Source organism: Carcharhinus amblyrhynchos, chromosome 14, assembly GCF_965287045.1.
Source record: "Carcharhinus amblyrhynchos chromosome 14, sCarAmb.v2.hapA, whole genome shotgun sequence".
Lineage (NCBI taxonomy): Eukaryota > Metazoa > Chordata > Chondrichthyes > Carcharhiniformes > Carcharhinidae > Carcharhinus > Carcharhinus amblyrhynchos.
In genome coordinates this window covers 48183883-48200070 of record NC_137337.1, presented here as the reverse complement: position 1 = coordinate 48200070, position 16188 = coordinate 48183883, and the positions used below count along the sequence as shown (strand labels likewise).

At 43.1% G+C, this 16188-nt stretch overlaps 1 protein-coding gene and 1 long non-coding RNA gene across 3 annotated transcripts in view; one reads left to right on the top strand and one right to left on the bottom strand.

Moving 5' to 3' along the window:
- Positions 1 to 3586: 3586 nt before the first annotated feature.
- LOC145352664 (uncharacterized) lies at positions 3587 to 15296 on the bottom strand. Of its 2 annotated transcripts, none has more exons than XR_013888567.1 (3): positions 15191 to 15296; positions 4631 to 4867; positions 3587 to 4203 (listed from the first exon to the last, which is right to left on the bottom strand). It is a non-coding gene; the product is annotated as an uncharacterized LOC145352664 (long non-coding RNA). The 2 variants fall into 2 exon arrangements; XR_013888568.1 differs by lacking the exon at positions 15191 to 15296 and adding an exon at positions 5388 to 5459.
- The window catches only part of mbip (MAP3K12 binding inhibitory protein 1), a 30026-nt gene continuing 29049 nt past the window's right edge, over positions 15212 to 16188 (top strand). Inside the window, exon 1 of the mRNA XM_080202826.1 lies at positions 15212 to 15398. Coding sequence (XP_080058952.1) covers positions 15303 to 15398 — 96 coding nt within the window. The 5' untranslated portion in view covers positions 15212 to 15302. The remainder of the gene's footprint in view (positions 15399 to 16188) is intronic.

The following is a 16188-nucleotide window of genomic DNA, read 5'->3' as shown; positions in this document are numbered from 1 at the left end:
TCCAAAGTATTTAGCCTTTAAAGCAACTGTCCAAGGATACTAGATGAAGTGACATGGAAAAGATAAGGGCAAAGGTGACATTGGTTGGCATGAATTCATAATATGGGCAGTGCATTGATGGGCATGTGTTGGCATGGGTGGGGCATAGGTCGTATGTGATGGTGTGAAGGCTGGAGGAATGATTTTGTTTTATTATTCTGTGCTGTGCTAGGACACAGAGGCAGGCCTCACACCCAGCCCACCTCCACATCTGGCAGCCTCTGTATTCACAAAGCTGTGAAATCTCCCAACTTTGCAAACCCAACACAAGCATGAAAATCTGGTCTCTTCTTTCCCTCGCACTGCAATGATCTCAATCAAAACCACCATCACTGCACCTTTTCTTCCTAGCTTTCCTGAATACCTTGTATGCAGGAACATTGAACACCCAGTCCTGCCCTTCTTTGAGCTAGATCTTAATAATTGCCACAATATCATTTCTCAAAATAAACAGAGGGTTTTCCCACCATTTTTTTGTTTTTTGATGAGCTGAGTCTCCATTATTTGTGGCACTTCATGCGATGCAGAGGCCATCAGGAGATTCATGCCAGTTTGAAGGGGGCGGGGGGGGGGAAGAGCCTAAACCTACTAAGGGGCTGGCAGAACAATTCTCAGGGCGCCATTGTGCATGCACTGTATCTCCCAATATTATGGAAAATTGGCTGACACGCCCACCACCAAATCCCCCATTCCCCCCAAACATTGTCACCTGAAAGATGATACTGACTCCTAATTGCTGGCCCCGACCTCCACCAGTCCCACCACTAGCCCCCACCCCCTGATGCACAGTCCTCCCTTTTCTCCCCTCTTACTCCCCTGGTCTGGCTCTGCCCTCATCTGGCCCACCATGGTGAGCCCCTGCCCCCTCAGGCACCATCTCTTTGGCACTGCCTGGGTCCTGGGCTGGCAGTACCAAAGCTGACTGCCCAAGGGTCACTGCCCCTCTACCTCTTGTGTGAAGGGGGCCTCAATGGCAGACCAGCTGTGATCCTTGCTGGTGTGAACCTCCATCATTGAGGTCAGAAAGCCAAATGAGCCCAGACAATAGCATCCAGAGCTCACTAAATGGATTTAAATGAAATACCGAACATTTAATTCAGCTGTTCCCCAACACAAGGCTGATCACATCATAAAAAGTGACCTGGAAAGATCATGGTCTGATGGACACCAGGCATGAATCCAAATTTTTTGAGTCCCACTTAAATTTCCTGCCCCGCAGGGAGTAGCAAAGTGGAATGAGAAAATCAGGCCCACGTTTCCACATGGCAATCTGCACCTGTAACTCACCAATCCTTTACACCATATTTATATGCATTCACATAATGCTCAGTAACCCTGATTTAGACTTTATTACTTTCTCCCTTATTCTGACTGCACCTATTAACTTACTATTCCTTATTCTAGTCCTATCTTTCTCTCCCTGTATTCTGTGCACCTCAATATTTCTCTCTGATATTATCTGATTCCCACACACTTGCTAAGTTGGTTTCTAAATCTATAATTTTTTCATCCCTGGTATCAATGAGATCAATAGAAAAGAAAGTCAGACAGAGTGGAAAACGAACTGTTGATTTACTATTACCCCTTTGTATTAATGTGACGATAGTGGCCTTAAAACAGGATCAATAGTCTTTCCTCCTATTAAGTTTAGTGACACAACTGACAGGATTTTAAAAGTGGCATTTTGAAACTAAATTTGAACCAATCAATTTCACTATTTTGGATTGACTAAAATTTCCCGGAAACCGATTAGAAAACTGTGACAGTTTCGTTTATATATTGTATGCATGTAAAGTGTAAAGTGCGCAGCAGTATTTGAATATCTTTTAGATAATTTGACTCTGAAATGTCTTCAGATGGAGTGTGGACAAAGAAATGAAATATGTTGACCTACATTCTCTTTGCTTATTCACAATTTCTATCAGTGCAGACATGCAGCTGACGCTATTTTCTTCCCTCTTGTAGCACGAACCAGCATTTGTTACTATTCACAGCTCGCCGATTCAGCCCCCTGCTCGTACTTTGTGTCAGCATTGACCATTTAGTCACATCATCAACAAGACATTTAAAAATACTGGCATAACTTGAAGAAGCGAGATTTGATGTCCTTCCACCATGCTTAAGAACTTTGCTCACTCCATTAGATGGGATGCATTTTTCTCTGTATAGTTTACATTTCTCCATATCATTTAAATCAAAAGGCTGGATGTTTCATGTTTGTCACAGTCCTGTTCCAAAGTCATTTTTATCATAAAGCTCTAGTGTAGATTTGCACAAGTGGTGAAGGAGTTTTCATACCCTTTACTTATGAACCAAGATAAAATAGCATGCTGCCAGGAAACATCACCATTTCCAGGAACGTCAAATATGCAAATTGTGTTTTGTCTGCAATTGACAACAGTCATCATATATTTTATAGTTTCAAGTTGAACCATTTTGTAAATCTTTTTCTTAAACTCCCAGGTGATAGAAATTATTTCCCAATCCAAAATTCTGCTAATGTCACATCAGAAAATACATGGGAACCATTTGAGTTATTTTCTCCTTTTCCTTGGTCCTTTGCTAGTCTTGCTTGATGAAATACTTCAGGCTAAATTTTACTATGTTGACTGAGTCATTTTGGATCATAAATCTGCTCAAGGTGGCAGTGTGCTTCCTGACTGAATTGAGGCAGCCACATGATAGGTTACCTTCATGTTTGCCATCCAATTTGGGATGATAAGTGAATTATTCTGGAGGTTGAAGTTACATGGCTCACTTCTGGAGAGACCAGTAGCCCCTCATTGTGTGACCAGTTGTTGAGGCTCGAGCAGCAGGAAGCTATCATTGGTATCAGAACCATGGCAATTGGAGATATCTGTCTCCGCAAAATCCAGATGGCAAGGTGTGACATGGAAAGACAGCAGCTCTGCTATTTTCATCTGGAAACATTCAGAACTCCTTCAGCTGTAACCGATCCTCAATCTCCCGATATCTGGCTGCATCCTCTAACTCGACCAAGTGTCGACTCTGGAGGAGTCAGCGTGACACCAGCAAAATTGTCATGTGGCGTGAAGGCTGTTGAAAGTCACTTAACAACCTAAAATGGTACTCTGACACAGGTGGGTGGCTTCTCAGATAGCCCCTGGGAAAAGCCGCCAGCATTGAGAACCCATCAGCAAACTGACCTGGAGCATTATTTTAAGAATTTGCTTGCTCCCTTCCTGCCTTCATACCTATCTCCAAGAGCCTGGGAAAATTCAATCCTTAATTTCTTATGACAGCATGGCCATTATTCACTTCACTCTGGGCAACAATGGTATACTTAAATTATCTTATCAGATTTATTTTTTTATTTGTTCATGGGATATAGGCATCTCTGGCTGGGCCAGCATTTATTGCCCATCCCTAAGGGCATTTAAGACCCACTGCTGTGGGTCTGAAGTCACATATAGGCCGGGCCAGGTAAGGATGACAGATTTCATTCCCAGGACATCGGTGAACTAAGTAGGTTTTTACGACAATCGACAATGGTTTCATGGTCATCATTAGACTTTTAATTCCAGATTTTATTGAATTCAAATTTCACCATTTGCCATAGTGGGATTCAAATCCAAGTCCCCAGAGCATTGCCAGATGGTTTTGTGTTTGTAGTCAAATGAGCAAAAGTCTTTCAGTGCCATATTTATATTTATACATTCAATTAACATAGCTGTTTATGAATTAGTCACATCGTTAATAGTCAGCATCATCATTTTATAATGAGTGCATTTCTAACAGCTTAAATCAAATTAGAACTATTCATCATAATCTGGAAAATATTGATAAAAATTAAAATCATCAAAAAGAAAATTAAATGACTTCAGTCTCTGTTTAACTTACAAGGAAAATTCAAAAGATACTTAAAACAATTGGAATCATGTTGATGGTCACCACATAGTTTGTGCACCACGGACCAAGTTTAAGTAAAAAATATAGTGAATATTCAGCATCGGGAAAAGTTTATTGTGACATGTGAACATCGTGGTAAACAGCTTGGATGGTTATGGCTGTAATTCTTGGATCTTACTTGTGGACGGCTTTCTCCAGTCTCACTGCAGTGACCGGAGATTTGGCTGAGTGCCAAATTCTGTGTTCTCGCTGGCAGGACATTGGAGAATTCTAGCTTTCATCTGCCATCTTCTCCTACAAAGTAATGAAATATATAAAATTATGCCCCTGCTTGTCATGCTTTCAGATCAATCGCATGGGTGTAAGTGCTCAATAGGAAATAATGGGGGAAAATTGACCTGCACTATAAAAGTATATGTTATCCTCAGCTGCAGGCCAACATTTGGCTGTGGCCCTCATTTAAATGCTGTATAATGGGTGCACTAAGTTACAGTAATAGTAGTCAGTAAGGTGAGAATTTGACTGGTTCCTATACTGAGCCCGCTGGCTAGTTGTGTTTGGGGTGGTGAAGGCAATTGGGGAAAGGGGGCAGCACAAGTAAATTGGAGAAGCACTTCTACTTTTTGTTGACCCTCATAGTTTAAACAGTTGGCATATCCTAGACCTCTTTTTAAAATGAACTAGCCAGGGCATGTTTGGCACATACTCAATACATTTGTACCTGAATATTTCTTTTGTGGTTTTACAGCCAGAATAGGATTCCGATTTGCCTATTTATGTAGCCATTCTCCTGTTTCTGGCAGGTGGGCTTCACATCCATTAACACGGCTTCCTGCATATGGCATCAAGTTGGCCTTGGGCATCAATGAAGTGGCTAAGGCAGCCACCCTATTTTCTACTGCTGGCTGCCCATTCTTCAGGAACCCAGCCGGCGGTGTGAGTTAAATTCATCCCAATGCTGCTAAGTAAGTAAATTCAAAACATGTAGATGTAAGATTGGGGTAGTAAATTCCCATTGACTATAGTAACCATCCTGTTAAATTCTTTTGCTTTAAAAACAGGCTTTTCTTTTGCAATTGTGTAAAATTAGATAACAGAATTACTATGTTATAACTATCAGTATAAGTTTATCCTAATTATAGTTTTTTTGCACTCATCATTCTACTCTATCAAATGTAAGCTACTAAAATTGCTTGAATAGCCAAAGGAAAGTTTCCCACAGTCACTGGCTACAGAAAACACCATTGTCTTTCCTCAGCTTGATGGACAACATTTTTATAAATGGTAACCTGTCTGTCAAAGGCACCCTTACTGAAAAGGCAAGAAAGAGAACAGAATGGATTCTGCCAATATCTGACAAAGCATGTTAACACATAATCAGGCATTCATTAGCCGAGCAGCTGCCTATGGGACCTGCAATAACACAGGTGCCTTTAGCCATTTCCTATTCATACATAAAAGCCAAAAAAGCACGATACCTGAAAAAGGAACAGTTTATTATGACCTGTCAAACTTCCATATTCTGGACCTGATGCATACATGGGATCTGAGAAGCAAAAGGTAATGAACACAGCTCAAGTATTGTTTCATGCAAAAAAGTGAACAAATATTCCCAATAATTGGCTGAAAGACATTGGTTTCCAAATACAAAAGGCAAAGAAAGCTGCTTTTCAGTTATAATGCTGTTAACTCTTTGAGGAATGCAGTGGCATTAGTGGACAAATCCACAAACGTAATGTTTTAATTTCTTTCCAGAATAATGTGGATTACGGATTTTTTTGTTGGTTCTGTGCATTTTTCCCACTGATTTCAATGGAATGAAAATCAGGCAAGTTGCATAATGGACGGGCGATCCATTCTGCCAGGTTACCACCCAGATGGCAAAGTTGAAAATGACCCCCACGGTGTTTGCATTGCATTCAAGCAGAGAGGAGTGTGGATGGGGGTCTTGGTATCCTCAAGCTGTATCGTGGCATACCCTAAAGGCAGCTCATCAGGTGAGGCAAGTGAGACATTGCCTCACCTAGATCTTTGTATATACATATGCTAGTGGGGAGTTAATATTGGTGTTGACAACTGATGTGCAGAACAGCATTTTATACTGCACATTAATTTATAATTAACAGAATCTGAGCCGTAGTATTGGATAATGACCAGTGGGATGCGGTTGGGATTTTGTTGTCAGAATCTAGTAGTAGGATTCCACAGGAAGACCCCAATGTCATGGTAACATGCTGGCTTTGTGAGGCATGTATAGCTGTGCCTCACCTTTCAAAAGGGCCACCAGTCGCCCTGTATTCGCTGTGATTCCCTCAACAGCACGTCAATCCAGCATGCACAGAGTCTTGTGGTGTTTCTTACAAAGCTTTCCTGGACGAAGTAAATCTTGACACCAGATTACATTAAAGCTCTTTCCTGATGTAAATAATAAATGCTACATAGTCTTTGCAATGTATGCCAAGTCCTTTTTCTTACACAGTACAGATATTTGTTTTACCAAGTGATTGGCTCGGAAATTTGGTGGCTCTTCCAAAAGATACTCTTCTAACTCTTCAGGCAGTATCCAATAATTTAGTAATCATTTTACTAGCATGCTCATGTAGCTAATTTATCTGTAATTTTCACATTTTCTTTGCCACCATGTTTTTATTTTTTAGTAACTAATTAATTATTGTGATATTGCTCTAAGTGGAGTGCTCAGGTGCAACAGCAGCAAGAACAATTTGTATTGATGTAGTAGATTTAATAGAAACGTGGAAAGCTTTATGCACAGAAAGAGGTCATTTGGCACATTGTGTCTGTGTTATCTACAAAAGAGTGATCCAGATTAATCTCTGTTTACAGCTCCTGGATCTACACATATTTAGAGATTCAAGGACTGATTAGGGGTACAGAGCATGGCTTTGTGAGTGGAAAATCATGTCTCACAAATTTGATTGAATTTTTTGAAGGGATAACCAAGAAGATAGACGAGGGCAGTGCAGTTGATGTTATCTACATGGACGTTAGCAAGGCCTATGACAAGGTACTCACAGGATCCAGGTTGAGGTATCTAAATAGATACAAAATTGACAGAAGCCAGAGGGTGATTGTAGAGGGTTGTTTTTCAAACTGGAGGCCTGTGACCAGCAGTGTCCCTCAGAGATCAGTGCTGTGTCCACTGTTATTTGTCATTTATATTAATGATTTGGGTGAGAATATAGAAAGCATGGTTATTAAGTTTGCTTATGACACCAAGATTGGTCGTATAGTGGACAGTGAAGAAAGTTATCTCTGATTGCAACGGGATCTTGATCATTTGGGCCAGTGGGCTGACGAATGGCAGATGGAGTTTAATTTAGACAAATGCAAGGTGATGCATTCTGATAGATTGAACCAGGGCAGGGCTTACTGAGTTAATGGTAGGGTGTTGGGGAGAGTTACAAAACAAAGGGATTTGGGTTACATGTTCATAGCTCCTTGAAAGTGGAGTCACAAGTGGACAGAGTGATGATGAAGGCATTTGGCATGCTTGGTTTCATCGGTCAGAACATTGAATACAGGAGTTGGGTCTTGTTGAAGTTGTACAAGACATTGGTAAGGCCACACTTGGAATACTGCACGCAGCTCTGGTCACCCTATTATAGAAAGGATATTATTAAACTAGAAAGAGCGCAGAAAAGATTTATTAGTATGCTACCGAGACTTGATGGTTTGAGTTATAAGGAGAGGCTGAATAAACTGGGACTTTTTGCTCTGGAGAGTAGGAGGCTGAGGGGTGATCTTATAGAGGTCTATAAAATAATGAGGGGCATAGGCAGGGTAGATAGTCAATATCTTTTCCCAAAGGTAGGTGAGTCTAAAACTAGAGGGCATAGGTTTAAGGTGAGAGGGGGGAGATACAAGAGAGTCCAGAAGGACAATTTTTTCTACACAGAGGGTGGTGAGTGTCTGGAACAAGCTGCCAGAGACAGTAGTAAAGGTGGGTACAATTTTATCTTTTAAAGATCATTTAGATAGTTACATGGATAAGAGGGTTATAGAGGGATATGGGCCAAATGGGATTAGCTTAGGGGTTTAAAAAAAAGGTGGCATTGACAAATGGGACCGAAGGGCCTGTTTCCATGCTGTAAATCTCTTTAACTCTACGATCTGTAGATTACTGAATCTCAAGTGCATATCCAAGTGTTTCTCAATCTGATGAGGGCTTGTACATCTACCAACCTTTCAGGTTCTTCTGACTAATCTGCCTCGGTTCCTCATAATTTTGTGCACCTCAGTTAAATCTCCCCTCAGCATCCTCTGTTCAAAACAAAACCAAACCATAACTATCCAACCTTTCCTTGTGCAAAAATTCTCAATTCCTGGCCACATTCTTATAAATCTCCTCTTTATTTTTTAAAATTAATTTGTGGGACATGGATTTTGATGGCTGGCTAGCATTTATTGCCCATCCCTTGCTGCCCGAGAGCAGTTGAGAATCAACCTCACTGCAGTGGCTCTAGAATCACATGTAGGCCAGACTGACTGAGGATGCCAGATTTCTTTCCCAAAGGACATTAATGAATCAGATGGGTTTTTCTGACAATGGGTTTCAGAGGGCCCAATTTTACCATCAAGTTGCGCTTGTTTTCAGGTGCGATAACTTAGTAAAGTCGGGCGTGAGGCGAGTAGCATGATCTGCACCTGCCTCCGTGGCAGCTCCCCCTTTACCTAAGACCCAAAAATGGCCTCAATTAGGATCGCATGCATGCATTTAAATTGACTTAATGGGCTGCATGCCCAGCTTTACCAGCACTCCCCCCCTTTACCATCACATTTGCCCACCCGGAATTGGCACGAGAAAGATATGCTCCATTAAAGTCTGATTCGGTGCTTTAGTTAGTGAGGAGGTAAGTGCCAACCATCCGACGGCTCTTGCTTGGGATCGGTGGGGATGGGAGTGTGGGGTGGAGGCGCTGCCACTCTGCTTCGCTTGAGATCAGTGGTGGGGCTGGGGGTGGGGGTGGGGGTGGGGGTGGGGGGGGGCGCAGTTCCGCTGCCACGCTGCTTGAGATCAGTGGGGAGGAAGGGGGGGGCTCCGCTGCCACTCTGCCTAAGAGCAGTGAGGAGGAAGGGGGCTCCGTTGCCACTCTGCCTGAGAGCAGTGGGGAGGAAGGGGGGGGGGGGTCTGCTGCCACTCTGCCTGAGATCAGCAGAGGAGGGGGGGAGGGGCCTGTGATCAGTCTGGGTGGTGGGGGTGGGGGATATGGGGGTCAGTAGTGTTGGGGTGTGTGTCAATGTCTATGGGGGCCAGGGGAGACATTATTCAGCCTGGTAGGAATGTGGCAGGGGAACCGCATTCTATATTTTTTTGTGCATGTGCAGTTGGAGGCACCGGTCAGACCAGCAGGATTTCGGGCATGTTAAGCCTCGCTCACTGGCTTCTGCAGCGAGATTCAGAATTGCTGATATTTTTGCGTATGGGGGCGCCTGAGAATGGGCCTAAAAGTCGGATCTGAGAATTGAAGTGGTAAAATAGGGCCCATTGTCACCAATAGATCTTAATTCCTGATATTTTTTGTTGAATTCAAATTCCATCATACACTGTGGCGGGATTTGAACCTGGGTCCCCAGAACAGTAACTGAGTTTCTGGATTAACAGTCTAGCAATAATACTGGTAGGCCATCATATCCCTCAAGACCTCCATACCTCTCTCTGTACCCTCTCTCGTGTAATCACATCTTTCCTGTAATGCAGTGACCAGAACAATACGCAAGCGTGTCATCTCTGTTCTCACTCATGTTTTAAACAAATCTAGCATAACTCCCCGTTCTTGTGCTCTGGGCCTTGACCAATAAAGGAACCCCTCCTCTATGCCTATTTTACCACCTTATTATCCTGTCCTGAAACCTTTAGGGATCTATGGACATGGACTCCTTTACACTTCCCATATTCCTGCTGTTATTCCCCTGTTTTGTTTGTTTCCCCAAGTGTGTTACCTTTCACTTCTCTCAGTTGAATTTCATTTGCTGTTCTTCTGCCCAAGTGACCAGCCCATTCATTTCTTTCTGCAGTTTGCAGCTTTCTCCCTCATTACCAATCACATAGCCAATTTCATGTCATCCACAAACTACATAATAATGCCCCCTACCTTTAAATCTAAATCATTAATCTTTACCCCAATCATCAAGGGAGCTAGTACTGAATCCTGATGAAATTCCAATGGAAACGGCCGTCCAGTAAGAAAAACACTTTACTTCCTTCCATTGAGCTAGTTCTGGATCCAGCTTGTGTTCTCTTTGTTCATATGCATTTTTATTTTCTGACCAGTCTGCCATGTGGGATCTTGCCAAAAGCCTTGCTAAAATCCATGTACACTGCATCAAACCCTTATTGATCATCCTTGTTACTCTTCCAAAACAATCCAAACAAGTCTGACAGGCATGATCTTCACTTAATGGATCTATGCTGACTATTTTTAATTCTTCCATACCTCCTTCTATGACAATTTATACTGTCTCAGGTTTTCTTTCCAATGATTTGCCGACCTTTGAAGTTAAGCTGATTAACCTGTACTTGCTTGTCGTATCCTTCATTCTTTTTTAAACAATTATATAATGCTAGCCATCTTCTTCTCCTCTGGCACCCTTACCTGTAGCTAGGGATGGTTGGATGATGAAGACTAGAGCTTCTCTTCTTTCTTCCCTTGCTTCCTGAGAAGCTTCATATGTTTATTTCATCCAATATTTACTATGTAAATACAATGTCTGCTTCATTCCTCTCTTTCGTGGAAACAGATGCAAAGTATTTATTTCGAAGTATGCCCGTGTCTTACACCTCCACACACAAATTATACTTTTGTTCTCTAATTGTCCCTACTCTTTCTTTAATTATCATTTTGGAGTGATGGAGAAATTTTCAGATGGTACCAAAATAGGAGGTATAGCTCATTTTTTAGGAAGAAGAGTGAACTGGAAAGTGATAACTAAAATGGCTGCAGAATTTCAATGTCAATAAGTTTTAGGTGAAACATTTTTTTTTAAAAAAGGAGAAACAACAGAGGCAATTCTCCCAACAATGTTGAATTGGCGAGAAAACTGGTGTAAATCATGACTGTTTTTTGAGTTCAACTTTAGACTCGAATCTCCCACACTCTGTGCAATGCAGAGGTCACAATCGCGAATCTCATTAAAAGCTCAGGGGCAGGGCCTATTCATGCCAGAATCTGACAGTCATGCGCAGAGGCCCCGAACTGTCAGCCCGCAGTTTGCTGGTCAGCCCAGGACCCTAACAGTGCTGCCCCTCCCCCCACTCCCCCACACCTGCCCCCTGCCCCCCACACCTGCCCCCCCACATCCTCATACTTGCTCCACCCCCCCATACCCGCCCCCCCAAGAGATTTCACCTCTTTCTTGAAGAGTGTCATGGTGGTGTTAAGATAATTCAGGACTTGCTCTTCCTTCCAGATAACAGCATGGACATGTGATGTTAGTTCCTCTCCTCCGTGCTTTAAGATTTCAGTGGGGATACACTCACCTCCTGTCCCTTTGTTCTTTATTTGTGTGATGGCTTTTATCACCTCCATAGATGGTAGCAGAGTACCAAGCTCATCTCTAACTGGGTATTGTGGGATTGAGTAGGAAGCACTCTTTTCAATTGAGAATCAATATTGACAAGCTCTTCAGAATGCCCCCATTAATGGGCTTTGACAGCATCCTTCAGATCACCTCAGGCTTCAGAAGAGCTGGTCCTTGAGTACTTAGTCCATAAATGTGGCAATGAAGAAGCCACGGATTTCATTCATTTTAGTAAGGTGTTGAATTACCTTTGCCTTATATACCCACTGAATATTCTTCATGCCATGGACTTAGCTTTGTAACCATCCTTTGCTTGTTAAGAAATCAGTTATCAGCTTGTTAATAAGTCAGTTTCTTCTGAACTGAGTTTGTGTCATATTGCCAGGCACAAATACTTGCACTTACAATCAATCAGATTGAGTGATATCCTGATCATTTTTATCAAATCAATCCTGATGTTGCCTGGCAGAAAATCTAAGTGTATTTTTGGAAGCATTGATGATATTGGATTTACAGACATCCCAAGCACAATGGACATTCTTCTTCCGTTCTCTATTGAAGTTTGAAAGTTTTTCCCTAAAGCATTGTTGGAATGGGTTTCTATTGATTGAGTCCTTCAGGAGTTTTGACATTGAAATTTGTGGACATTGCAGCTGCTTTAACTGCCTTTTGGGAGCCAGTTTATAGGTGTAATTGAACAAATAAGTTGGTGATCAGTCCGGCAGTTCTCAGCCTGCCAATGCTCTAGTGGTGAGAACATCTTTGCGACTCTGGACACAAATGATAGTGTAATAGATGAGGTGCCAGTGTTTGAACTGTGGGTGTAGCCATGATGTTTTGCACTTGTTCTTCTGGTGGAACAGAGTATTAGCCAATGTTCCGCATATTTGGAAAAGAATTCTGTTGGAGTTGACATTTCCAATTTCTTCCCTGGTAATAGTTCCAATCCAAAGACTGAAATGCTTCCAACTCAAGACTCAAGTAAGCTAGGTAAAGCTGCCGTAGTTCCTTTGAGGGGGAGAGCTGACTGGTGGTAAGTTTAACCTGAGAATCATCACACCTCAGGTGACAGCAAGGTTGAGAAGGCAGGGCCTTCATGAATAACCTCAACTGTTGGCTGCATCATGAACTTGCCTTCCAGTCTCCACTAACTATGACTGTAACACTACATTCTGCACTCTCTCGTTTCCTTCTCTATGAACGGTCATGTTTTGCACGCAAGAAACAATACTTTTCTCGGTATGTTAATACATGTAACAATAATAAATCAAATCAAACTGAGCTAACCAGCACTCAACATAGCAAGTAACTGAAAAACAAATGTTCATTCTTTGTTATCTCTTTCTGGACTGGCATTACATAGCTGTTAACAAATATTTCATGAATAAGGATAATGATGACATTCCTATAAGCCATGTTGCACCCTTATCAACAAATATCCCTGGGTGGCCTTTGTAAAAACATAGGAACTTGCTCATGGGAATGTAAGCAAAGAAGATGTCTTACACTGATAATTTAAGTACACAAAAGTGTACTTTTGGGGCGCCACAGTGGTACAGTGGTTAGCACTGCCGCCTCACAGCGCCAGGGACCCGAGTTCGATTCCGGCCTTGGGTCACTGTGTGGAGTTTACTCATTTTCCCCGTGTCTGCGTGGGTTTCCTCCAGGTGCTCCAATTTCCTCCCACAGACTAAAGATATCCAAGTTGGGTTGATTGTCCATGTTAAATTTACCCTAGTGGCAGGGGAATTAGCAGGGTAAATGTAAGGGATTATGGGAATAGGGATCTGGGTGGAATTATGGTCAGTGCAGACTCGATGGGCTGAATGGCCTCCTTCTGAACTGTAAGGATTTATGATATTATAAGATTATTCTAATTAAAAGGTATAGTTGTTGCACTAGCTGTTATCAGTGCTGCGTGAGGAACATATTGAGGATGGAACCATTGGGTGGAATTTTGTTAGAGTTAATCTGCCAGTTGGAGAGCCAGCCAAAGATTCACGCTGCCTCACTTGTGGAAGACCCACCAAATCACATGCCAATCAAGCAGTGGCAGGGCAGTGGGGGGTTTCGTCTGGAATCCAGTCCCAGAGTGATGGAGGAGTGGGAAGCGGTGAGAGCTGCCATAATCAGGGGCTCAACAGTATCATGGAAGAGAGCATGCCAGGCAAACAGCCCTCTCCCCATACAGCCCAAGTCAGAGTGACATGGGACAAAGGGGACCATCTCCAACAAAAGAGAATCTAACCAATGCCCCATGGTATTTACGGGCTTTACCATCACTGAATCTCCTACTGTCAACATCCAGGGGTTATCACTGATAGAAACTGAATCGGGCTAGCCATAAAAACACCGTGACTACAAGCACAGGTCAGAGGATAAGACTCCTGCAGTGAGTAACTCACCTCCTGACCCCCACCCCCCAAACACCTCACAGAGCCTATAAACTGTCTCCGAGGCGCAAGTAGGATGTAGTGGAATACTCTCTAATTGCCTAAATGAGTGCAGCTCCAACAACACTCAACATGCTCTACACCATCCAAGACAAAGCAGCCCGCACGATTACTACCCCTTCCACAAACATTCAATCCCTCCATCACCAGTGGACAGTGGCAGCCACATCTACAAGATGTGCCACAGGAACACTCTTTAGACCACTACCATCTAGAAGGACAAAAGCAGCAGATACCTGGAACACCACCACCTGGAGGTTTGCCACCAAGTCTCCCACCATCCTCATTTGGAAATATATCACCAATCCTTCACTGTCGGTAGGTCAAAATCCTGGAATTCCCTTCCTAAAATCACTGTGATTGTACCTACACCTCAGGAACAGCAACAGTTCAGGAAGGCAGTACACCCTTACTTCTCGAGGGTAATAAGGGGTGTGCAATAAATGTTGGTCTAGGCAGCAATACCAAAGTACCAATATCCCCCAAATGATTTTTAAAAAAATCCCTTCCCAGCTCATTCTGTATCTCCACCTACAGGACTCTGCTTAAAACCTACCTCTTTGACAGAACCTTTTTACTTCCTGTCCTAATATTTCTTGGTAAGAAGTCTGACGACACCAGGTTAAAGTCCAACAAGTTTATTTGATAGTAAACCCACAAGCTTTTGGAACCCTGTTCTTTCATCAGGTGAGTGGAAAGTTCTGATCAGAGAAGGGCATATAAATGCATACACAGTTTACAGAATACTGATTAGAATGCAAGTCTTTACAGCTAATCTGCTATTTAAGTCTTAAAGATGCAGGCAATGTGAGTGGAGATAGCATTAAGCATAGGTTAAAGAGATGTTAACCTATGTGCCCTTCTCTGATCAGAACTTTCCACTCACTTGATGAAGGAACAGCGTTCCAAAAGCTTGTGGGTTTACTATCAAATAAACTTGTTGGCCTTTAACCTGATGTTGTTAGACTTCTTACTGTGTTTACCCCAGTCCAACACCGGCATCTCCACATCATGACTAATATTTCCTTCCATGGATGGCTGTCTGATTAAAAACAATCAAAAGTTTTGGGGATATTTTACGGCATAAATGCAAATTGTCGGTGAGGAAAGCAACATGTTGGAGTGGAGACAGGAAATGCTGCAAACACTCAGCAGGTCAGGCAGCATCTGCAGAGAAAGATGCAGTTTCAGTTTGGAGATCTTTCCTGAGAACAGAATTAAGTGTAAATTTATTAAATGTTGAACTGAAACAACTAAAGTTATAATAAAACTTATTGAGGAGAACGTACCCGATGTTGGAAACGGGGGGGAAAGTGAGTTTTTTTGTGTGGAGAGATGCTCACAGAAGGAGGATAACGTTTCTCTGAGGCAGAGCCAGTGGGAGCTGCAGCCCGGGGTGTCATGGCGGCGGCGGAGCCCGGAGCAGGCCTCGGCCAGGGAGAAATGATCCAGAGCCTGCGCAGCCTTCTCAGCGCACTCACCCGGTTTCAGCAGCAGGTCTGTCACTGAACTCCGCTTCACTTGATCTGAAAAGTTCCCTTTCTTTCCCTAATATCGGAGGGTGCGGGCCGGGGCTGGAGCCCGGGCCTGGAGTGGAGGCCGGCCGGCTGGCCGGCCGGCCCCGGGTTCAGTGGCTGCCCGGGTTGAGGCGCTGGTTTTATCGAGCAGCAGCTGCCGGGCTCCTGGGCTTTCAGCCGCCGGCTGCCAAATACCCAGAGTTAATTTTCGGCAGATCCACCACAGAGGAATTGACTGTTTAAACTGAAAGGCGGTGTTACCCGTGGACCGTCTGTCTGGATTAGTGGTTTTAAAATATTTTACATGTATAACCTTAAAAGCAGGAAGTGCTGGAAACTGGCCAGGCAGCTTCTTCGGAAAGGGAAGCAGTGTCGGTCATTCAGGTGGATAAATAAAGCGTTTTACTGTAGAATACCTGCAGGACTGTTGTGGGTCCCTTAAATCAGCGACATCAGAGACTTCAAGGTGGTTTATTCCTGAGCACAACAGCCACCCACTACCAAAACAAACCAGAAAACACAGGAAAATCTCAGCAGGTGTGGAGGGAGAGCCAAGCTAAGTTTCAAGTCTGGATGAGTCTTCGTCTTCGAAGAGCTACTGATCTTCTTTGAAGAGTCATCCAGATTTGGAACGTTAGCTCGGTTCTTTCTCCACATCTGCTGAGATTTTCCAACATTTGTTTTTGTTTCAGATTCCAGCATCTTCAGAACTTGGTTTTAGCCAAATACAGCACTTATATTCTATCCAAGCCACCCAGGGATAACGCCCA